The sequence below is a fragment of the Mandrillus leucophaeus genome, unplaced genomic scaffold (genome assembly GCF_000951045.1).
Source record: "Mandrillus leucophaeus isolate KB7577 unplaced genomic scaffold, Mleu.le_1.0 Scaffold1047, whole genome shotgun sequence".
In the NCBI taxonomy this organism is placed as follows: domain Eukaryota; kingdom Metazoa; phylum Chordata; class Mammalia; order Primates; family Cercopithecidae; genus Mandrillus; species Mandrillus leucophaeus.
The window spans coordinates 530,194-554,258 of NW_012098621.1; the positions used below are offsets into that span (position 1 = coordinate 530,194).

The 24,065-nt window shown below is 39.3% G+C and overlaps 1 protein-coding gene and 1 long non-coding RNA gene across 2 annotated transcripts in view; one reads left to right on the plus strand and one right to left on the minus strand.

Moving 5' to 3' along the window:
• Positions 1 to 21,038, minus strand: part of MCM9 (minichromosome maintenance complex component 9) — a 124,402-nt gene extending 103,364 nt beyond the window's left edge. Inside the window, exons 1-5 of the mRNA XM_011980672.1 lie at positions 20,772 to 21,038; positions 17,616 to 17,934; positions 9,974 to 10,290; positions 8,051 to 8,132; positions 3,608 to 3,808 (exon numbers count right to left, since the gene is read on the minus strand). Coding sequence (XP_011836062.1) covers positions 3,608 to 3,808; positions 8,051 to 8,132; positions 9,974 to 10,290; positions 17,616 to 17,919 — 904 coding nt within the window. The 5' untranslated portion in view covers positions 17,920 to 17,934; positions 20,772 to 21,038. The remainder of the gene's footprint in view (positions 1 to 3,607; positions 3,809 to 8,050; positions 8,133 to 9,973; positions 10,291 to 17,615; positions 17,935 to 20,771) is intronic.
• LOC105540154 overlaps positions 20,699 to 24,065 on the plus strand; it is a 90,700-nt gene continuing 87,333 nt past the window's right edge. The window contains exon 1 of the long non-coding RNA XR_001006158.1: positions 20,699 to 20,866. This is a non-coding gene — a long non-coding RNA (uncharacterized LOC105540154). The remainder of the gene's footprint in view (positions 20,867 to 24,065) is intronic.

Genomic DNA, 24,065 nt, shown 5'->3' on the forward strand with positions numbered 1-24,065 from the left:
ACTGTATGTACTTTCTATGTGGTAATTTCAGTAAAATTACTCCACTGCCTAACTAAAAGGAAGGCATTCAATCTCAGAAATAATGAGTCAGATCATACAAGTCAGTAATCTTTAAATACAGAGGTAGCTGGAGCTCATGAAGCTTCTCCAAAGGTAGAAGAAGAAATAAGTAAAAAAATCCACCCTCCAAGTCAATTCAGCATTTGCTCTGAGGATTCTGGTAAATTCTGTTTCATCTGGAACAAAGTAACAGGGGCATCGAGGCATTAAGAAAATCACTGCACACCACAACCCTAGCAGTGTAAGCGTGAGATCTTGAATTCCTCTGATCATGTGCTTTAAATAAAAGAATATCACTGTCTGGGGTTCTGTTTTCAGAAATAATGCACCAAATCTGAGAATCTGCCTTTCTCTTCCATGAATAAAGCAGGTATTTCATTCAGTCATTGGCCTAATCAACCTATGGAATTCCAACAAGCCATTCCTGAGCCTTTCCACGACTTATAGCCCTATCCACAAAGGCTACTTTTTGTAATGAATCAACATTGATTCAGTGGCAACTAATCTATGATGATGTGGCCTGCGATGGCAGAAATGGTGAAGAAAGAAAATCTTTTAGTAATAAAGGAACCAGAAGATTTAGTAAATCCAGAAAGTTCATTATTTGCCAAAGGAATCCCTCCCTGTTTCGAAGTAGAAAGCCTAGAGAAAAGGTCAGGAATCCAAGCAGGTAAGACTTGACAGCAGGTAGGTAAATTGTGACCAGAATCTAGTGATTACACAAGGAAGGAAAGAAGAAATAGCCCCAACAGACAGGTTCAAGAGTAGGCAAATTGATCTGAGAGTTACATAAGCCAGAACTTAGAGCCAATTTTACTGAGTAACATGCAGATGGGAAGCATATCCCTGTGGTAAGTGGACAGGCTCTGGTGTCATGTTTGGATACAAATCCCAGTGCTATTAATGACCAACTGTCTGACCTTGGGCAAGCTTCTTAACCTCTGCCTCCATTTCTTATCTGTAAAATGGAGATTATAATGGTATCAAGACAGAATTTTTGAGGATTAAGGGAGTTGATAAGTGTACAACAGATAAATAATAACTGGCATATAGTGAGAACTACTTAACTATAACTGTTAGCTATTTTATTACCTGTATTACTTGTGCATCTTTCTGATCTAAAGATTTCCTCACGCTGTAGTCAACACAAAAGACTACAAAGGTAGGACTGGGGTCCCAGAGAGAAGCAAAAAGGAAGGGCCATTATCCTAAATTTGTTGTCTAAGTTGAAAAGCTTGATTCCTTGGATCATGGCAGCAGAAGCTCTCATGGCTGTATCATGGAAGAAAATGCATTAGCACCAATACCTTCCCCATCCTCACCTCCCTCCCAAATTTCTAGTTCTAGACCATGTCAATAGTGTGGCAAAGGCCTAGTTATCTACTCTTGTGTGGCCCTCAGTCATCTCAATGAAGAGAACTTAGTAGGCCCTCAGTAATTTCAGAAGTAAAGATACGTCAGTCACCCCCAAAGTGGGTTCAGATGGCCCAAAACACTCCAACCCTTACATCTGGGTTTCTATCCAACATCTAAGCACCAGGGTCAAGGAATCCCCTCAGGTCACAGCAGATCAGAATAAGGCCCCTAGGTTCATTCTAGTCAGTACCCACAGGATCAGGTCTTAAGCAAGTCAACCTTCGAGTGCTGAGCAGCGAAGCATTCTCCAGCTTTAGACTAGCAAAATGAAGATGTTCTGTTGGATACACCTTCTCAACTTCACCTCTCCTCCCTCCAACACACTCACCAACACTCTGAAATGGAGGAATACAGTGCACTGGTGCTGGTCCATAGGAAACTAAGAGAGAATTCATTCATACTAACAAGAGAAATATTGCTTCATTTTCTTGCTATCTTCCTACTTATATTTCTCACAAGATTATTATATTTACTTCTGCCTTTTATCCAATAAATGGCTCATGCAACAGTAGCCTAATTAAAACAAGACAGATTAATTGCCAGCACAAAGCGCGTTTGAAGATCTAGTTAGAGTACCATATGATGGCCTTCCCTTCATTGTTAAGAGGTAGAACTGGGCTGAGACACTGTAATAAATAAATAACAGTGGTCCAAGGAAGAGTTACAAATTTTTATAAGGATAGAATCCTAAGAAACCATTTTCAGGCTGTTCAGGCTGGGCACAGTGTAATCTCAGCACTTTGGGAGATGGAGGTGTGAGGATCACTTGAGCCTAGGAGTTCAAGACCAGCCTCGGAAATATAGCATAGTGAGAACCTCATCTACTTTAAAAAAAAAAAAAAAAAGGAAAGCATTTTAATTTAAAAAATCATTTAAAAATGTATGATTCTTAAAGTGCCTGCTTCATAAATTTATAATGTAGAGAACATTTGCTTCTTTCTATACAGATCAGATAAAAGAACAGGAGCTACTAATGTGCTACACACTTACGCACAAAAAAAAAAATCCCATAAAATAAAAGCAAACTGTTCCTATTTAGGGAAATGGAAGCCTTATTATTATTATTATTATTATTAATTTTTATTTTTTTGAGACAGAGTCTCGCTCTGTCACCCAGGCTGGAGTGCAGTGGCATGATCTTGGCTCACTGAACCTCTGCCTCCCAGGCTCAAGCAATTCTCCTGTCTCAGTCACATAAGTTGCTGGGACTAGAGGTGCACGCCACCACACCTGGCTAATTTTTGTATTTTTAGTAAAGACAGGGTTTCACCATGTTGGCCAGGCTGGTCTCAAACTCCTGACCTCAAGTGACCCACCCGCCTTGGCCTCTCCAAGTGCTGTGATTATAGGCATGAGCCACCACACCCAGCCAGAAGCCTTATTTTTTAAAATAATACCTATCTAATATAGCATGTGATTTAAGAATAAGGTAATCAATATCTCTTAGATTTGAGGGGAGTGTTATTAGAAATGTCTATTACTGGCTTCAGTTTATTTTTCTCAGAAGATGTCTCTATGGAGAAATGAAAACAGGCACTTGAAGATTTAATTGGCACTTTATACACTCGGGATTTATCAATAAAATACACTACAAGCCCAATGGCTGTGATGTTTTATTCTTTGTAATTATACCTGAATGTCACAGTCAAAATTTTTGCTTGTGATGACAAAGCTTATTGTCTGCATCTTCTATCTCTCATCTTTTTGCTAGTTATTCCCTATTTTAAAATCTTCAGCCAAAATAGGGTAAAGTTATCTTTATTATGGAAAATACATCAAAGAGAAACAATGGCTTTAATTGGATGAGGGTTTATAATAGGAAGAGTTTTGTTTTTTTAAAGAACTATATTTTTAATTGATATGATAGGAAACTCTGAAATTGTTTGGCAGTGTATGAGGTGTTTAAAATAATAGTTAGAAGTGGAATATCTCCAGGCAATTTGCTAAATAGAAGAGTATGGCAGAAAAGGGCTTCAAAAGGAGACTAGAGCTAGAGGTACTCACTAATCCTACCCTTTAAACTCAGCCATCGAGTTATGCGGCATATAAGACTGTCAAATCACAGACATCATATTTAACCACTGCATGTAATACCATTAATAATAATCAGTTTTAGCCCTTAAACACAAACCTGCAAAGGGATCACTCTTATAGTATTCCCAAAAATCTTCAAATTCCTTTCGGACCTCCTCATCCATGACAATCCCTGAGGACTGCTCATTATTTACTTGGATGTAATTTGCTTTCAGGACTATCTCCACTTCACAGCGCACATCTTGCTGAAAGGGCTTCCACCGTTGCATTACAACCCCATAAATAGTGAGGTCATCACCTAGGAAAAAGCACCAAGTGAGTCCAGTGGTAGCATCCTGCATGCTGAGCACAGACTCAAAATGACAAAGGACCAGACATTAGAAATAAATCACTCCCTTACTAGAGTTTACAATGTGTACACTGATCCAGAAAACAATTTAGGGGCAGAATAACACCCGAGATTATTGACTTTTGTCTCCCACAGTCATTTGTATCTGTAAAGTGAAAAGCTGAAGTCAGTATTTCCTATTTTTCATAACCTGTTACATGATAATCATACCAAATCATTACTTTTCACTGGGAAAATAGTTTACTGGATGATTCATTCATCATAGTTACATTGGGTGAAATGTTCATCCTCTGAGTCTCTAACCATTTAGCTCTCATTTAGAGAAGAGATGTGGGAACTGCAGCCAGAAGGTTAAATAAACTGTAATTTGGAGTCAGGAAAAGAGACAACCTTGTGATGACTGGCAGGTAGTTTGGGTTTCTTACACATTCATTTTTACTTAACTCATTTGTTAATATTCTACTCACTGACCCTCATCTTTTTTAATGAACCAAAGAAACAATGAACTAAGAAATGAATAAATACCCGTTCTACTTCAAAGCTCCTTCCCACAAAGTATGAAAGCACAGGATACAATCCTGCTTGCTCCTTGTTGGTGGTTCTCTCCTACTTGAGGAAACTCTCCTACCATTCCTGGTAGGCAGAAGCAACTTTTATAGATTTTCCGACGAGGCCCTGGGTAGTTTATAGGCACACTCGCCTAACATTGCCATCTGTACTTATTACAACATACAATGCAATGCATCAGTTAACAAGTATATACAAATGTTTGGCATTCGATATTTTGGTACTGGAGAAAGTGGGCCAAAAACAAACATGAAAAAAATCATAATCCTGATCCCCCCAAATTTTAATCTTGTTGAACACAGGGTATTGGACATGCCCCAACCCCAATCCTGATATTTATATTTTGCATAATAAACACTGTCTCAGAACTAACAGGCAATTCTTCATTTCCAAGCCTTTGTGCCAAGTATATGATATGTGCTGATGAAAAATGCCTTTAACTCTCTAAATTTCAATGAGTAATCTGCATAGTTTTTGATTTCCTAAAGGAAAATGCTAAATGCATGGAACTGGTGGTGCCAATTCACAGAATAGAGGCACATTTCTAGTTCAAGGTAACTTCATACTAAATGGTTACAAACACATTAAGCAAGTGCTTTACAAGTTTCCAAGATCTTTCCTAAGCCACTACTTAATGATTTTCAAACCCAATCAGGAATGATGATCATTTACTATATTGTCTGACCCCATATTTCTAGGTAAAAATGATTGGGGATAACTTTACATAAGCACATGGAACAATTCTCTGTGATGGTCATTTTAATGGATTATGTTTAGGTTGTTTCTAAACCAGTTAAATGAGGAACTTAACGTTTAGATATATGACCCATAAGTAATAATCTAACGTCAATAAGTGGTTATTATGTGGAAAACATACAGCACTGAAGCATGGCCAAGAGTACTGACCTCATGAGATTTGGATTTAAATCCCAGCTCCACTGCTCACAGGCTACGTGACCTTGGGCAAATTACCTACCCTACCTAAGCCTGTTTCTTGACCCACAAAATGTGAATGATTATATTAACATCATAGTACTACAGTGAGAATTAGATTGGATAATGTACATAAATTAATGCAATATCTAGAACACAGTAATTACTCAATAAATATTAGCTCTTCTTATACTAAACCTACCTTACATTTGTAAAGTAATTAATACCCTTAAAGACCCTTCAATATATATGTGTTTTCCTTACTCAAATACTTACTGAATGGAAGATTCATATAATCACCAGAACAATTGTGAGGTATACATGATAGTCCAAGGCAATAGATATTCACCTTAAACTTCTGTATTTTTCAAAAGTAATGTTATAAGCAATGTTGTTTTCAGGAAGCTAAAATTCTTAGTTTTCTACAATCCAATCTCTCTGTGCCCCTACATAATCTGTGGCATCTTTACTACTGTAGCCATTCCCAGTCAGACCCATCTGTCGGGTCTCCTGCTGCACTGTCATTTACCAGCACACAACCTCCAACTTCATTACTCTGCACATGCCGAAGTGGGGTCCCTAACTAGATCGTAAATTCCTGAAGGGCAAGGATTATATACTATTTATGTTTTTTGATTCCCACAGAGGTTTATAGCTAAGGATATATGAAAAAATAGCTATTGATAGATTGCTTCTCTCCATCCTTCATTATTAATGACATTTGAAAGAAAAACAACTTAAGACTTATTTCCAGTACAGAAATAATTCAATTTAGATGAACTGCATGAAAAGATCTTATTCTCAATTGAAGGATAGCTACATGTTCAGGCTGAGCTTATATAAGAACTGCTTTGCTGAGATAGATATTACAGATTTAGGTTAAAATCTAGTCCTATGTGAGCAAGGTATTCTGACATATTCTGGGGTTGCTTAGCAGGAAATCCATAATCAAAGCTGTTATCTCATTAGTATACTATTTAGACAATTGTACGTTAATATACGTCAGCTATCTGCACCCTAGAAGAGGTCCCTCACCAGAATCCGAACACACTGGCACCCTGATCTCCAACCTCCAGCCTCCAAAACTGTGAGAAATAAATGTTTGTTGTTGAAGCTACCCAGTCTATGGTGATCTGTTAGAGCAGTCTGATATAGTTCGGATATTTGTCCCCACTCAAATCTCATGTTGAGATATAATCCCCAGTATTGGAGGTGAGGCCTGGTAGGAGGTGTCTGGATCATGCAGGTGGATCCCTCATTAATGGCTTGGGCTGTCCTTTTGGTGATAAAGGAGCCCTCACTCTGAGTTCGAATGAGCTTTATTCATTTAAATGTGTGTGAAACCTCTTCCCTCCCCACTGTCTCTCCTGCTTTCCCCATGTGACATGCCTACTCCCCCTCTCCTTTCTGCCATGATCATAAACTCCCTGAGGCCTCAGAAGAAGCTGAGCCTATGTCTGCACCATGCTTCCTGTACAGCCTGTGGAACTGTGAGCCAATTAAACCTTTTTTCTTTATAAATTGCCCAGTCTCAGGTATTTCTTTATAGCAACACAAGAATGGACTAACAGCCCAAAATGACTAAAACATCACCCTTCCCAAATATTTTTAAGTTTGATTTCTTCTTAGTCTCCCCAGTGAGGAAAAGGAATACGATGAGTTGAGAGGGACAAAGGAGAGCTTAGGACTAGTCTGGTTGGCCTAAAGAGTAAAACATAAACTCAGACTGACACTGGAACAATCAGGCTTTTGGAGCTCTCAGATTTCCAGAACAGTTCTGAGGCTCAGAAAGTCTTTAAATTGCCTGGAACATTATAGATTATCCAGATCAACTGCCATTGTAAGGCCTAAATCCCTAACAATGTACAGTATATGCTGTGTTTGACTATCTATGAGAAAAAGAACTCATCACCATCCAAGGCCCATGTTAGACACCTCTAATTATTAGGTATTGAGTTGAAATCTACCTCCTTATGGCTTATCCCACTGAAACCCAGTAGCATCTTCTGTAATTACAATTCTATTTCTATGTGACAGTCTTCTAACTATTGAAAGTTGGCTGTCATGTCCTTCCTCAGGCTTCTCCATGCTAAACATGTATAGTTCTTCATTGAGTATGGGTTTCAAGTTCCCTCCCAATTCAGGTGATCAGCCAATGAAAACATTGAGGACCCTCAGAAGACAGCAGACCAAAATCGGTGACTCCTATCATGGTGTCACCAGCACAGAGCAGACAGGAATGATGTCCTTTCTTCTAGGCACCAATAAGACATGTAGCAGCATCTCACAGAGTCGCATTCTCTAATTCATTTTATAAAAATGCCCACTGAATCCACTACATTTTTTTAAAGTTCCTGCTGTTAAGCTATAGTGCACTGAAAAGAGTCTTAAATTAGACATCAGTGGTTCTGGATTCATGTTCCAGTTATGCCACATAACTCTCTAAGTGACCTTAGGCGAGTCAGGTTCTTCATTCATAAAACAAGCACCTGGACTAGCTGCTATTGTACAGGTCTAGCCCAACTCTCTTCCTGCTATCACTTCCTACCTGCATGCCAGTTTCTATTCTCAAGGTGAGCAATTAAAGCCCTACATTTCCCTTGCCTGTGATCTTGGGAAGATAAAAAGTGGCTTTTCCTAATCAATACTTTAGGACCCACTACACAAGCTGAAAAAAAAATTCATTCTTACCAGATTTGCAACTATCCACTAAGTCATCTTCCAGAATAACCTTCATAGATCGTGGAATACTTCCAACAGATAGCCTTTGAACCTAGCAAAGAAAAGAAAACAGATTCTGAGTATGCTTAAATACATGTTAAGTATCCAGAAGTCTAGCAGTACTTGAAATTACTATTTCTATTTCTCTGGTATATCATTCAATTTAATTATAATGGGGATTTAAGTACTTTTTCTTGAAAACTATGTCTACTATCAATTTAAGAATTCACTAAATAAAATACAAATATGGAAAATATCTCCAAATATAATCTATATAATCTACCTTGCAGAAAGTAAACGTATGCTACAACTACTAAATTTAATAACAAACTTAACTTTATCTAGAAAAGAGGGGTATTTCTTTCCTGATCACTAATCAAAAGACCTGGGACAAATCACCCAGTTCCTATGATTACTCCTTAGTAACAGAGCCCTAGTTTTATTTCATGTGGACATGTGCCTAATACAAAGACTGTATTTCCCAGGTTCCCTTGAACATTGAACATAGATATAGTCATATGATGGAACTCTGAGTAATGAGATATCATAAGCAGACAATGCAAGAGACATGCAAGGAGACTGCTTAAGTGGAGAATTGGTTAGGTGGTAGGCAACTTTGCCTTTTGTTCTCTGACTACAACACACATGTGATGGAGTTGTAGCCAGCATCCTGGCCCACAGCCAATCATCAGAAGAGAAGCCATGTATTAAGAATGGTTGAGGCCAGGTGTGGTGGCTTATCTGTAATCCCAGCACTTCGGGAGGCCGAGGTGGGTGTATCACCTGAGGTTAGGGGTTGTGAGACCAGCCTGACCAACATCACAAAACCCTGTCTCTATTAAAAATACAGAATTAGCCAGGCAAAGTGGCACATGCCTGTAATCCCAGCTATTCGGGAGGCTGAGACAGGAGAAATGCTCGAACCCAGGAGGTAGAGGTTGCAGTGACTCAAGATCACGCCATTGCACTCCAGCCTGGACAACAACAGCGAAACTCAGAGAAAGAAAAAGAAAAAGAAATAGGAAGGAAGGAAGGAAGGAAGGAAGGAAGGAAGGAAGGAAGGCGGGCAGGCAGGCGAGAAAGAAAGGAAAGAAAAGAAAAAAGAAAGAAAAGAAAGAGAGAAAGAAAGAAGAATGGTTGAATAGAAAGACAGGAGTCTGAGTTCTCGACAATGAACTAACCTTGAACTGCCTATCTCTTAATTATTTTAGGTAAGAATAAACTTTTGTGTTTAAGCTGCAAGCAAATGAAAATCAGGCTCACTCTCACTTGTTAAAGAGTGTTTACAAATACTTCATTTAGCACAGCAAATAACAGAGGGTCGATCCAAACTCCAAATCCTGTTCACTCCAATGTGATTTTTTTTTTTTTTTTTTCAGAGACAGAGTCTTGCTCTGTCAACCAGGCTGGAACACAGAGACATGATCCATAGCTCACTGCTGCCCAGAATTCCTTGGCTCAAGTGATCTTCCTGCCTCAGCTTCCTGAGTAGCTGCGATTATAAGCACAAGCCACCATGCCTGGCCACTCCAATGTTTAACAATTTAAGCATTAATTAATCTTCCATCCCTTAGTTAAGAACATTAATTTTCTTCTATTCTTCAGCTAAGAACAGCTAGGGTAGACTTCTTAAATATTCACTTCTTTAATTTTAACATAATTAAGTCATTTCACAACTTTCTTGTCAATGCTCTACCTAAAAAGGATGATGATTGCATGGTTTCTAAAGACTATATTCAGATATATGTGGAAGAGTTTCAAGCTTGATCTTCGACAAAGTGGTAACACAAGTCCATTTGTATCCATTCTGTGTTCCCTAATCCTATCAATGTGCCCAAAGCTGAAAAACACTTCTTCAAATTTGTTATTTATCTCATTTATGTGATCATTTACCTGTTCCTGAATTTTGATTTCCTGGTAATCTCTGCACCTGGTTGGAGATGAAGACAAGCCTGAGAGGCAAGTGAATTTAGAGGAATCACAGCTCTCCAAGCTGGGACACGAGGATGGCCGGCAAAAGGTGTAATACTGCTCAAAGTCAGCCTTGACCACAAATACATGCTTGCATTTGGTACACATGTAATCCCGCTCAAACTCCAGAACCTTCACCAGACTTGTTCGAATCACTGTCCCAGTGACAGATAAAAAGTGTCCCACATCCTTGGTTTTAGGTATGTGTTCCCTCACCAGCTCAGGACAGACAGGCAAACCTGATGGAGAAAACAAAAAAACAGCATCAACTTCAATCTTGAGATTTGACTCCAAGGGATATATTCTTCTCCTGTTTCCTGAAAGATAAATTTTAATTTCAGGGAAAAAAATGATTGTGTTTTACTAAGAAAAAATTAGATCATCAACTCTATTAAGAAAATATAAAGAATTGTTTCAAATAACAGTTATCAGTAGAGTATTTTTTAATCCAGATACTGCACAATGAGCAGACTAGGTTTTAAGGCATGTAGCTGTGATGCTATAATAACCAGGATTTTAAAAAGGACTTATTCTCACAAGAGGGCTATCTCAGTAGGATCTAAAGTATATAATTTTAATGGCATTTAACAAAAAATATATTGCCGCTTGCCACACATAAAATCAACTGATGACTCTTTTAGTAAACCACAAAGCTGACTGATAAAGAGATGGTAGCATGACGACCAAAGAGTTCCACAGTGCTAGAAAGTTACTTTTTTTTAAAGTCAGATTCAGAATTTATTAATACATACATATGACAGTGTTTTTGAGCCCTGACTTACCTAGCGGTTTACCCACAGCATCACCTTATCCTATAAAAGCCTCATGTTTTTCAACACTAAAAAACAGGCAACAGAAAAGGTGCAAAATGCCAAAGAAAATTCTTATTCAGTCTGGGCAAAGTGGCTGACACTTGGGAAGCCGAGGTAGGAGAACTGCTGGGGCCCAGGAGTTCAAGACTAGCCTGGGCAACATAGTGGGACCCCATCCCTACAAAAAATTAAAAAATCGGCTAGGCATGGTGGTGCATTGCCTATAGTCCCAGCAACTTGGTAAGGCTGAGGTGGGAGGATCTCTTGAGCCCAGGGAGTCAAGGCTACAGTAACCATGGTCATGCCACTGAACTCCAGATTGGGGAACACAGCGAGACCCTGCCCCCAAAAAAAAGAAAGAGAGGGAGGGAGAAAGGAAGGAGAAAGAGAAAAAGAGAAGCAAAGAGGGGAGGGGAGGGGAGGAGGAAAATCTTATGTGGAAATTCCCTCTTTATCATGTTTGGCTACAATGCACCATTGGGGTGCAAAGATGCTGGCTATGATGATTAAAGGCTAATTCCTAACAAGTTTATTGGAATAGTGTCTGTTACGCTGGTTCATGTCTCCTGCCTTGTCCTCAGTATTTAGTGGTTCAAAACCAGGTAAGTATGCCTACTGAAGACCCATCTATCAGACTGTCTAGCCCATGAGAAATGCCATAATAGGAATCATTATACTTTTAAGTTTCTATGGTCAGCATATTTTCTCCTGGTTGATACATCTATTCTGAAAGGCAATCACAAGGTAGTTTAGGAAGTATGAGGGGAAAAAGCAAATTAGTTAGAGTAACTGAATGTTTAAGGTGCCAGGCTATGATAACCTACTGTTACAAGTCTACAGACAAACTTGAATTTTTTCTGTTGGTTGGCTGAAACTCTCTCTGAAAACATTAGACTGTATAGACAAACAAGGTGGCCATTGCCAACACTTGCCCCATGACTCCTTTTTCTATGCTTCCAAGACTGACTTGCCCATTTTCTAATGAACATATTCATTATTTACATTAATTCAGATTGCATCACATTTTGCCATTAAGGGAGTCACACTTTTGGTTCATATCCTGGAATGCTAAAAAACAAGAAACAGCCCAGAGATCTATCTCTCTTGTTTACCTGGCCTTAACTGGAATGTATGTTATAATACATCTTAACACTGCTTATAGATTATCAGTTACATTTATTTTGCCCCCCACATAAATACTTTAAAAAATATATGAATACTTAAAAGAAAGCAAGATATAATTCACATACCACAAAATTTACCCTATAAAGTATATAATTCAGTGGTAATTCGTATATTCACAATATTGTACAACCATCACCATTAATTCCAGAACATTTTCGTAATTTCAAAAAGAAATCCTGTACCCAGTAGCAGTCACTCCCCATTTGTAACCCTAGCTGCTGGCAACCAATGATCTACTTTTGATCTTCGTGAATTTACCTATTCTGGAAATTTCACACATAGATGCTCCGTGACTTACCATGGGGTAACATCTCAATAAACCCAATGTAAATTGAAAATGTTGTAAGTTGAAAGTGCATTTAGCACACCTAACCCACTGAACATCACCGCTTAGCCTACCTAGCCAACCTTCAATGTACTCAGAATACTAGCATTAGCCTACAGTTGGGCAAAATCATCTAACACAAGCCCTATTTTATAATTAAGGGTTGAATTTTTCATGTTATTTTTGAATACTATACTAAAAGTGACAAACAGAATAATTTATGGGTGCTCACAGTATGGTTTCTACTGAATCATTTTTACATACTCATAAAGTCAAACAACTGTTAAATCAGGGATATCTGAACAAAATCATACAATATGTGGTCTTTTGAATCTGGCTTCATTTACTTAGAATAATGTTTTCAAGATTCATTCCTGTTGTGACATATACAGTACTTCATTCCTTTTTATGACTAAATAATATTCCACTGTTTAGATATACCATATTTTGCTTATTTATTTATTAGCTCATGGACATTTAGATTGTTTCCACTTTTTGGCTATTACGAATAATGCTACTACAAACATTTGTATGCAAATTCTTGTTTGAACTGTTTTCGATTATTTTGGGCATACACTTAAGGAGTAGAATTGCTGGGTCACATGGTTATTAAAATAATTTTTAAAAATAATTTTATTTTTACGTTTGCAAACAGTCACTAAGTGCTCTCTATTGTACATATACAGAAGGATACTCAAGTGGGATATATGATAATTAATCCAATTCGCTTCTCGAAATATAAACAGAATGTACCAACAATTACTTCTAAGAAGATAAGGAAGATAAAAAGGAGAATAGAAAAAAAATAGGTTAAGAAAACTTACTTAAACAAAAATTCTTTGGGTTTCTGAATTATTCATTTTCTCTTCCTTGGCCGTAAAAAAATATCATTTTTGCCTCCCATTTCTAGTCCCCTCATCTCAGTTCTGCTTCAGATGCAAATTGATTGTTCAGTTTAAATTATAAAGTCAATATATTAAAACAAGGAAAATTAAGATCAAGAGAACCACATTACAAAATGTGGTGTTACTCTAATGTTATGCATAACTGAAGAATGCCCAATAAGACTACAGACTGCCTAGCATAATTTAGAAAAGTCTTTGGATTTTTGGCCAGATGTGGTGGCTTATGCCTGTAATCCCAGCACTTTGGGAGGCTGAGGTGGGTGGATCACCTGAAGTCGGGAGTTTGAGACCAGCCTGACCAACATGAAGAAACCCCATCTCTACTAAAAATACAAAAAATTAGCCAGGTGTGGTGGTGCATGCCTGTAATCCCAGCTACTCAGGAGGCTGAGGCAAGAGAATCACTTGAACCTGGGAGGCAGAGGTTGCAGTGAGCTGAGATCGTGCCCCTGCACTCCAGATTGGGCAACAAGAGCAAAACTCTGTCTCAAAAAAAAAAAAAAAAAAGAAAGAAAAGTCAAGTCTTTGGATTTTCAATGTGAAGAAGTGATGTATCAATGAAGTCTTATATAATATAAACTGTATAGACAGACATTTTTTATTTTTGGCTTAAAACAAATTCTGGTTTAAAAACAAAGTTATGTGTAATTTTATTGTAGTTTTATTCCTAGAAAGCTATCTTTAATTTGATAGTGTTTCTTACTGTAAATAGCATCTTAGAATGGAAGAATAAAACACCATATGCCCCACTGCTTCTAGAGTAACCCGAGCAATACATAATGAAGGCCAAATCTTCTTTGCTTTTACCCTTCCATGGCTTGCCACAGATCTAAGAATAAGGAACCAAATCTGGCCTGGACTACAGGGCCTTTTGTGACTGGCCTCCTGTTTTATCAAGACTTCTGTGCACTTTTTCACATATAGTGCTCCCTTTGTCTTAGTGCTCTCCTCTTCACTCTGCTCCTCAAAAATGCCCACACTAAGAAGCAATGCAGTGGTTAAGAATACAGACTTAGGCCAGGCACAGTGGCTCATGCTTGTAATCCCAGCATTTGGGGAGGCCAAGGTGGGTGGATGACCTGAGGTCCGGAGTTCGAAACCAGCCTGGCCAACATGCTGAAACCCCGTCTCTACTAAAAACACAAAAATTAGTATTTTTGTGGGTGTGGTGGCACATGCCTGTAATCCCAGCTACTCGGAAGGCTGAGGCAGGAGAATTGCTTGAACCTGGGAGGCAGAGGTTGCCGTGAGCCAAGATTGCACCTGTGCACTCCAGCTTGGTCAACAGAGCGAGACTCTGTCTCAAAAAAACAAAGAATACAGACTCGAGCTAGAATGCTGAGGTTTGAGTCGCAACTCTGTCACTTACTAGCTGTGTGACCTTGGCCAAGTTGAAACCTCTCAGATTTCTCGTCTATAAAATAACAACAGAACCTATCACATAGGGTAATAAGAAGACTAGAAGAATTCACAGCTTACACCTACAATCCCAGTACTTTGGGAAGCTGAAGCAGAAGGATCACTTGAGGCTAGGAGTTCAAGACCAGCCTGAGCAACACAGAGACCCCACCTCTACCAAATAAAGAAAAAAAAATTTTAAATAGCTGAGCATGGTGGCACATGCCTGTAATCCCAGCTACCCAGGAGGTTGAGGTGGGAGGATCACTTGAGCCCAGAAATTAGAGACTGCAGTGAGCTATGATTCTTGTGCAATTGCATTCCAGCCTGGGCAACAGAGTGAGAACCTGTTTCAAAAAAAAAAAAAAAAAGAATTCATACATGTAAAGTTTCTTAGAATATTACTTGGCATATAGCAAGCACTCTTTAAACATTAATTCTGGCTGGGCACCATGGCTCATGCCTGCAATCTCAGTACTTTGGGGGGCTGAGGTGGGTGGATCACCTGAGGCCAGGAGTTCAAGACCAGCCTGAGCAACATGGCAAAACTCTGTCTCTATCAAAAATACAAAAATTAGCTGGGCGTGGTGGCACGTGCCTGTAATCCCAGCTACTTGGGAGGCTGAGGCAGGAGGATCGCCTGAATCCAGGAGGCGGAGGTTTCAGTGAGCCCAGATTGTGCCACTAGACTCCAGCTTGGACAACAGAGCGAGACCCTGTCTCAAAAAAAAAAAAAACAAAAAAACATATCTTGAGTGAGGCATGCATCACACATAAAAGTTTCCATTAAGCTCCCATATAATAATGCTTAATATATATATACACGCATATATCTGTAGGCATGCATATACCATCTGGCAAATATTTGACTGTATAGCTGTCTGCCATACAGCCCTGAGTTTTTTAAAGGAAGGAAAAACTATATTCCTTTTGGTTTCCCAAGATCCTAGCAAATGCCTATTGATGTTTTGTTTAGTAGTAACATAATTTGTAACTTACTTCTTCAGAGAATTGAAAAAATAAGCTAAATTCACCTGAAATTGAGAGGGTCACTTAGGCAGACAGGATTGTATTACTTAAACTGAGCATGGAAAGGTATCTGAAAATAATGGCAGCCTAAAACTATTTCCTAAATACCATTTCAACAACATTAACTAAAGTCCCCCTTAATAATCCTTTTGCAAACTTATTAAAAGGAAACATTGGCCAGGTATGATGGCTCACACCTACAATCCCAATACTTTGGGAGGCCTAAGCAGGAAGATCACTTGAGCTTGGGAGTTTAATACCAGCCTGGGCAACAGAGTGAGATTCCATCTCTAATTTTAAAAAAAAGTCAGGGCCGGGGGGGACCCTTTTACTTGATCCCATCAAGAGATTATCTAGTACCCTGTTGCATAATGATTAATAATCTTCATAATTTATCCTAACAAGTGTAACTGCAGATAATATTTTTCATTTGAATTAAGTATTTGGTCTTTTTGGGAATCTTAACTCGCCTCCAAGAAGTTCTACTATAGTGACTCCAAACCTTTTTGGAACTGGGGAAGCATCCTTATTGATTATAAATCACCACTCTTCTCAAATGTATTATAAGGTAAATATTTATTTATTTATTTATTTATTTATTTATTTATTTATTTATTTTTTTGAGACGGAGTCTTGCTCTGTCACCCAGGCTGGAGTGCAGTGGCGCAATCTTGGCTCATTGCAAGCTCCGCCTCCCAGGTTCACACCATTCTCCTGCCTCAGCCTTCTGAGTAGCTGGGACTACAGGCACCTGCCACCGCGCCCGGCTAATTTTTTGTATTTTTAGTAGAGACAGGGTTTCACCTTGTTAGCCAGGATGGTCTCGATCTCCTGACCTCGTGATCCACCTGCCTCCACCTCCCAAAGTGCTGGGATTACAGGCGTGAGCCACCGCACCCGGCCGGTAAATATTTATTTTTAAACAAAAGGGTGTGTATGTTCTCCAGCTTAATAACAGACTGCCCTCAATATTCTGGACCTGCTTTTAATTTTACCAAATCTTTCTTTCACGTAAATAGAATGAAGCTGTACCAGCCTTTATTAAATTATACAATAATGGCATATTTAAATTTTGTTTTAATTGGGGGGTTGACAGGGACTCTAGAAGTGGTTTGCATTTGAGAAACTGAGGCTCAGTGAGATAAAACAATTTACTAAGTTTCCCAGGTTAGGCATGTAGCCTTTAAATCCAGTTCTTCTCTTTCACCACACCATGCCTTCCAAGAAATTATTCCCATGCAATGAACTAAATAAAAATTGTTACACTATAGTGTCACTTTTTTCTAAAATTCTTAATTCAACTCTATCCATCCTGCTAAAAAATCACTTTTAAAACAGAAAGTGAGGGGCAAGAACTCCTAGAGGCAGGAATTCAAGGACACAGCTTTGCCACCACAAGCTGCTGATTGCTCTGCTGCAGTTTCTTAACAATTAAAATCCTTAATCTGTCATGCATTCAACAAAAATGTATTGAGTAACTGGTAGGTAGACAGCACAATGCTAATACTGATATATAAAAATAACTAATTTCCTAAAACAGTTTTGAAGATCTCTGGACAAGATCTATCACTTTTCTAATTCTTTGTATTACCAGTTATTTTATTGTTAGTAACCATAAAAGCTCATAAAGCTGTTTTGAATTACCATTTTATACACAGATATGGAAATATATAGACACATAAGAATACTGCTGTCTCCACACATTCTCCCTACCCTCAGTGGGCATGACTCATACTTCATGCCCACAGAACACAATTATTATTCTGCTCTAAAAGAAGTGACCATCAACTACATAACAGATACATATTTTAAGTATAAATATCAATTATTTCTTAGTGTTCTCAATCTAGTATATTTTCTCAAAGTCTTTCTAGAAGATAGCAAGACAGTAAAATCCTTAAGTGATTTACCTGATATCCTCGCATGAAGATTCTGTTTCATGGAAACACCCTCAGACTGAGAAAGGGACTGGAGAATTGTCAAGGCTGACCTTCGCAGTGCACTGTCAAAAACTGTAAGCACTTCATTGGGGAACATGTTGAAATATTCCCCGATTTCCATGTTGGTCTCAAACAGAGTCATGGCATTAACCACAACTGGGTAATGAGCATCTTCATCCCTTTCCTTCAAGATTAGAAGAATATCATTCTTATGGTATTCCGAAACATATGACTCAAACACTTGACCAACCAGTGTAACTTGATCGCTATTCATCTTGAATCTAGGTAACTAAAGAAAAAAAAAAGGATATTATATATTTGATATTCAAGATGTACACACAATTTAACAAAAACGATTGGTTATAAATCACACTGGCTTTGGGTCATACTATTATCACAAAATAATATCTGAATTCAAATCTTAATGAAATCTGAATTATCTGTTACAGTCACAGTACATGTACTTTAAAAATGAGTGAAGTCAAATGTAAGTCAAAGAACTATGTTGGTACTGATTATCAAAATCAGAAATAGTTCAAAGCATTTCCCATATCTTTTCCCAAAATTTCCTTCATATTAACCCTGCATTAATATACAGGCCTGCACCTAGTAACATTTCCAGACTGTACTTACAAAAGTGGTCTCATAAGATTATAATACTGTATCCTTATTGTACCTTTTCTCTGTTTAGATACATAAATACCATTGTGTTACAACTGCGTACAGTATTCAGTATAATAATATGATGTACAGGTTTGTAGCCTAAGAGCAATAGGCTATGCCATATAGCCTAGGTGTGTAGTAGGCTGTACCATCTACATTTGTGTAAACATACTCTATGATGTTCACACAAGGACAAAGTCACCTGATGACAAATTTCTCAGAATGTATCCCAACCATTAAATGACATATAATTGTATTTATTTTACATAATATATGTAAGAGGCCACATTCCATACTCACACATTTGCTCTCAAGTATAAAATCTGAAACATATCTTTTGGCTTAAGTCAGTAACAGTGGAGTTCTTTGCAAGAGTCCTGATTCTGGAATTTATTTATATGAACACAGTATCATTCTTTTGTGCTCTCTCACTCTCTCTCTTTAGTTATACACACACACTCATGTGTATTCTGCTATGTAACAGAAACACATACCATTAATCAAATTGACAGCCAGTTCTGACATGAATAATTAGCAGACTGTCTTTAGAAATTCATATTTGGAAGTGAATTTGTTTCCTTCTTTCTCTTTCTTACCCTAGGAAATCTACTGGGTTCTGCTGAAACAGCTGTCAACAATGTAAAGAAAACAGATAAACATAGGAAGGAAAAAAAACACTGAGTCTTCAAATAATAAAAAAGTATTATTGAAAATAAATACAGCATATACCATTACTTTAACTCAATCCCCTGGCACTCCATTAAAAAGTATGTATCTACAGATAAAAAGCACCTACCCCCATTCTATTTTCATGTATACAGACAGATAACAAATTACACATGTATAAACCCAATTCAATGTCCATTTCCTAATATCTACCATGTACAAGGCACTATGCTGGCAAACGAAAAGTACAGTAAAAGGTTCTCTATGTCCTCAGAGATCCAAGGGACAAATAAAATGAAACAGTGCTCTTATCAGTGGTCAAAAATGCAATATGAATAGGAGCACAAAGGAGAGGGAGGTTAAATTTAAAAAAGGTGACGATCCCAGGTAACTGGACAGTTACAAACAATCTGTCCAAATAAGAAACATTTATTTCGTTTGGAAAGAAATTGAGCACTGGAGAAGAGGTGTACTTAAATTTGACTTATTTCATTTGTCCAACATTTATTGTACTGGGCTCTACAAATACGAATATTAAAGGAGATTGCTATAAAGTTCGCAGTTTATCATCCAAAGTATATGTTATACACGCTGTCTGCTATATTTTGCTTTCTCTGAGAACCTGCTATTCCGCAAGGTGTGAAAGGTGTAAGAAGTATATACAAGTTAGGTCAAGAATCCTGACAACTATAGGAGGCCAGGGTGAGAGTAAGAATGAGTAAATGTATATCCAAGACAATGAGTGAAAATAAATTATGGCCTCCACGGTAATTTGTTTTTGGTTAAGCAATATAAATTCAGCCAAGTGTAAAACAGAAAAAGTACTTGGGAAGGAATATTTCCACAATGTGGACTTTGCAAAAAAAAAAAAAAAAAAAAAAAAAAAAAATCTGCACTCCCAAGAGTGGCTACGAGAGAATCACTATGATTTTATTAAAGCATATTAAGTTTAGAGCCACAAATTTAGCAATTTGAAAAACAGCTCCACACAAGGCAGGAAAAGGGCAGCAGCAGAATTCAATGTTCAAATTAAAATTTTAACGTTAGATTAAATTTTTCCTAGTTAGACCAGCATTTCTATGGCTGTATGGACCATCGTTCTTCATTCCCTTTCAACATCTACGCAAAACTGTCTAATCAACTGTGCTACAAGCAGTTTGCTAACTCAACGCACCTACTACCCACCCAGATACACACTGGAGGCACTTTTTGTTTTGGGAAGGGTCATTTCACAACCTTCACGTTCTCTTTCCTTTTCTTATTGAATATTTGGGGTCAAAATACAATCATTTGCTTTACTTTGTCCTCTTGATCACAGCGAAGCGTCGAAAAGAAGAGAGTGCCTAACTGCACTGACATTCCCCAGCTGTCTCCGGAATCGCTGCAGCCCCACCCCGCCCGCCTGCACCTGCCGGGAGCCCCGCCCCCTGCGCGCGGGCTGGCCGGACGCGCGCCCTCGGCCCCGCCCCACTCCCTCCGCCCCTCTCACTGCGGGAGCGCGCCATTTCGCGCCTTCTCCCCGCCACTCGGCTGCCCCAGGGGCGCCTGGCAAACGTGGAGTCGCTCGGTTTTGGAGGCATGCTTTCCAAACTTTCTAATTCAGAGGGTCTCTGCGCGCAACCCCTGCCCCACGACACCTTGGCAGTCTCTGACTCTTCCCGGGCTCTTCTCTCGGGCAGCTCCCGTGCCTGTCCGGTCCCGGAGTTGAATAGTTTTTGAAGTAATGAAACGTGAACGAGACTTGGGACGAACTGGAGAAAAACATAACCGCGAAAGGAAGAGGCGGCTATCACTTACTGGTTGTGCCAGAAGTCGCCGCTGCTGCTCCCGAGGCCGAGGGGCCCAGAGAGCTCCAGCCAGGTGGCGGGTTCGTCTCTGGCGCTAGAAGGCTGGTGGGGCGGGGTGCGCGCGTGCGCGTGGCCGCTCGAGGCGCCACCCGCTACGGGGACGCGCGGGCTCTGTGGGGCGGCCTAGCGCCTGCGGCTCTGCCTGGCCTGCGCTCCCGACCGACGCCGAGCCGCGAACCGCCTCAACCTCCCTGCCCCGGCGGCTCTTCCGGGTGGAGACGAGACAGCGGGGCGGGGCGGAGCGGGTGGATTGGGGCGGGGCCAGGAGGGTCCCGGGTGGGGAGAGGGGCGGGACCCGAGCGGTGACTTCAGGCTGAGTGGGGAGAGCAGGGCTGTGCGGCGGCTCAGATTGGATCTTAGGATTTGTTTTTTGTCTGTCCGAGGAATTTGCCTAACCCAAGGACACAGAGGATCTCTTCTGTATTTTCTGACACAAGTTTTAGAATTTTAGGTTTTATATTGAGGTCTGTGATCTAATTAGAGCTAATTTCTGTTTGTGGTGCAAGTATGGATCTGAGGTCATTTTTTTGCATATGAATAGCGTCATTTGTTCAGAGAGCTTTCTTTTTCTCCCTGAATAGCTTTTGCACCTATGTTAAAAATCAGTTGTCCCTAAAGCATCAGTTGTGGGTCTATTCTTAGACTTTGTATTCTGTTCCGACAATTTATTCTATTTCTCTCTACAAAAATACCACATTGTCTTGATTCCTGTAGATTCATAAGAATCTTAAAATCAGATCGTGTTTGGCCTCCAATTTCTTGTTCTTTTTCAAAAATGTTTTTGTTCATCTAATCCCTTGGGTTTTCATATGACTACTAAAATCGGCTTGTCACTTTAAAAAGTTGCGATTGTGATTGGAGTCACATTTCGTCTATAGGTCCATATGAGAATAATTTACATGTTAACAATATTTAGTTATGACCCTTAAACAAAGTAAGCTTCTTCATTTATTTCGTTGTTACTTCACTCAGCAAATGTTTTGATCTTTTGTCAGGTCTAGCCATATGTAGTCCATTCTCACACTGCTGATAAAGACATACCTGAGACTGGGTAATTTATAAAGGAAAGACGTTTAATTGACTTACAGTTCAGCATGGCTGGGGAGGCTTCAGGAAACTTAAAATCATGGCAGAAGCGGAAGCAAACGTCCTTCTTTTCAGGGCTGCAGGAAGGAGAAGTGCGGAGCAAAGAGGGAAAAGCCGTTTATAAAACCATCAGATCTTGTGAGATCTCACTATCAGACGACAGCATGGGAATAGCCACCCCCATGATTCAGTTACCTCCCATCGGCTCCCTCCCAGGACACCTGGGGATTATGGTAACTACAGTTCAAAATGAGATTTGGGCAGGGACACAGCCAAACCATATCACCCTATGTCAGATTTATCCATAAATCTAAGGATGGGAGGAACATATACTTCTTGATATTATGTAAATGACATTTTCAATTTTCAATTTTCAGTTTTCTTTGATAGTGTCTTAGTCCGAGTTGCTAAAAAGGAATACCTGAGACTGAATAATTTACAAATAAGAGGTTTATTTGGCTTACGCTCCTGCAGGCTGCTTCTGGTGAGGGCTTCAGGCTGCTTCCACTCAGTGAAGGGGAGGCTGCCTGTGCAGATCACATGGCCAGAGGAGAAGCAAGAGAAAGGGGAGGTAGTAGTCAGGCTGTTTTCAACAGTCAGCTCTGGAGGCAACTAACAGAGTGAGAACTCACTCATTATGCAGTGGCAGCACTAAGTTTTCCTGAAGGATCTGCCCCTGTGACCCAGACACCCCCAACTAGGCCCCACACTTCGGATCCGATATTAAGATGAGATTTGGAAGGGAGAAATACTCCAACTATGTCAGATAGTATGTAAAAATATGATTGGGGGTTTTGTTTTTCTTGCTGCTGTTGTTGTTATTGTTGTTGTTACAGGTTCTTGCTCTGTTGCTCAGGCTTGCGTGCAGTGGTGTGATCGTGGCCCACTGCAACCTCTGTCTCCCAGGTTCAAGCAATCCTCCTGCCTCAGCCCCCTGAGTAGCTGGGTGATATGGTTTGACTGTGTGTCCCCACCCAAATCTCACCTTAAATTGTAATCCCCAGGAGTCTGGTGGGAGGTGATTGAATCATGGGGCGAACTTCCCCCTTGCTATTCTTGTGATAGTCAGTTCTCATGAGATTGGGTTTTTTGAAAGTGTCTGGCACTTCTCCCTCACTCATTCTCTCTCTCCTACTCTGCCATGGTAAGATGTGCTTGCTTCCCCTTTGTCTTCTGCCATGAATATGTTTCCTGAGGCCTCCTAGTCATGCTTTCTATTAAGCCTGCAGAACTGTGAGTCAATTAAACCTCTTTTTGTCATAAATTGCCCAGTCTCAGTTAGTTTATAGCAGTGCAAAAACAGACTAATACATTGGAATTATAGGTGTGCGCCACCACACCTGGCTAATATTTTGGTATTTTTGTAGAGATAGGGTCTCACTATGTTGCCCAGGCTGGTATAATTGATTTTTTAATATTAATCTTGTACTTGCCATTTTGTAAAAACCACTTATGAGTTCTAGCAGCTTTTTTTGTGGATTTTGCTAGATTTTCTATATATTCAGGATTTGCTATCTATAAATAAAGACAGTTTTACTTCCTTCCTATTCTGAAGGCCTTTTATTTCTTTTTCTTGTCTTTTTGCACTGACCAGAAGCTTGAGTATATCGTTGGATAAAAGTGATGAGACCAGACATTCTTTCCTTGCTTCTGATCTTAGAGGGAAAGTTATCAGTCTTTTACTCTCAAATATGGATATTAGCCCAGGGTTTTTTGTAGATGCCCTTTATTAAGATGGAGGAAGATTTAAGAACTTTTATCAAGAATGAATGTTGGAGTTCATTAAGGCTTTTCTACATCTGTGGAAATGATTGCTTTGCTTTTTTTTTTCTTTTAGTTTCATATTTTATGTCTAGATTGAATTGTATCCCTCCAAAAAAGATACATTGAAGTTATAATCCCCAGTCCCTTTGAGTGTCACTTGTTTGGAAATAAGGTCTTTATAGAGATAATTGAGATAAAATTAGGAATTAGGATGGGCAGTAATCCAATATGACTTGTGTCCTTATAAAAAGGATGAATTTTATGGCTGGGCGCAGTGACTCATGCCTATAATCCCAGCACTTTGGGAGGCCAAGGCGGGAGGATCATGAGGTCAAGAGATTGAGACCGTCCTGGCCAATATGGTGAAACCCCGTCTCTACTAAAAATACAAAAA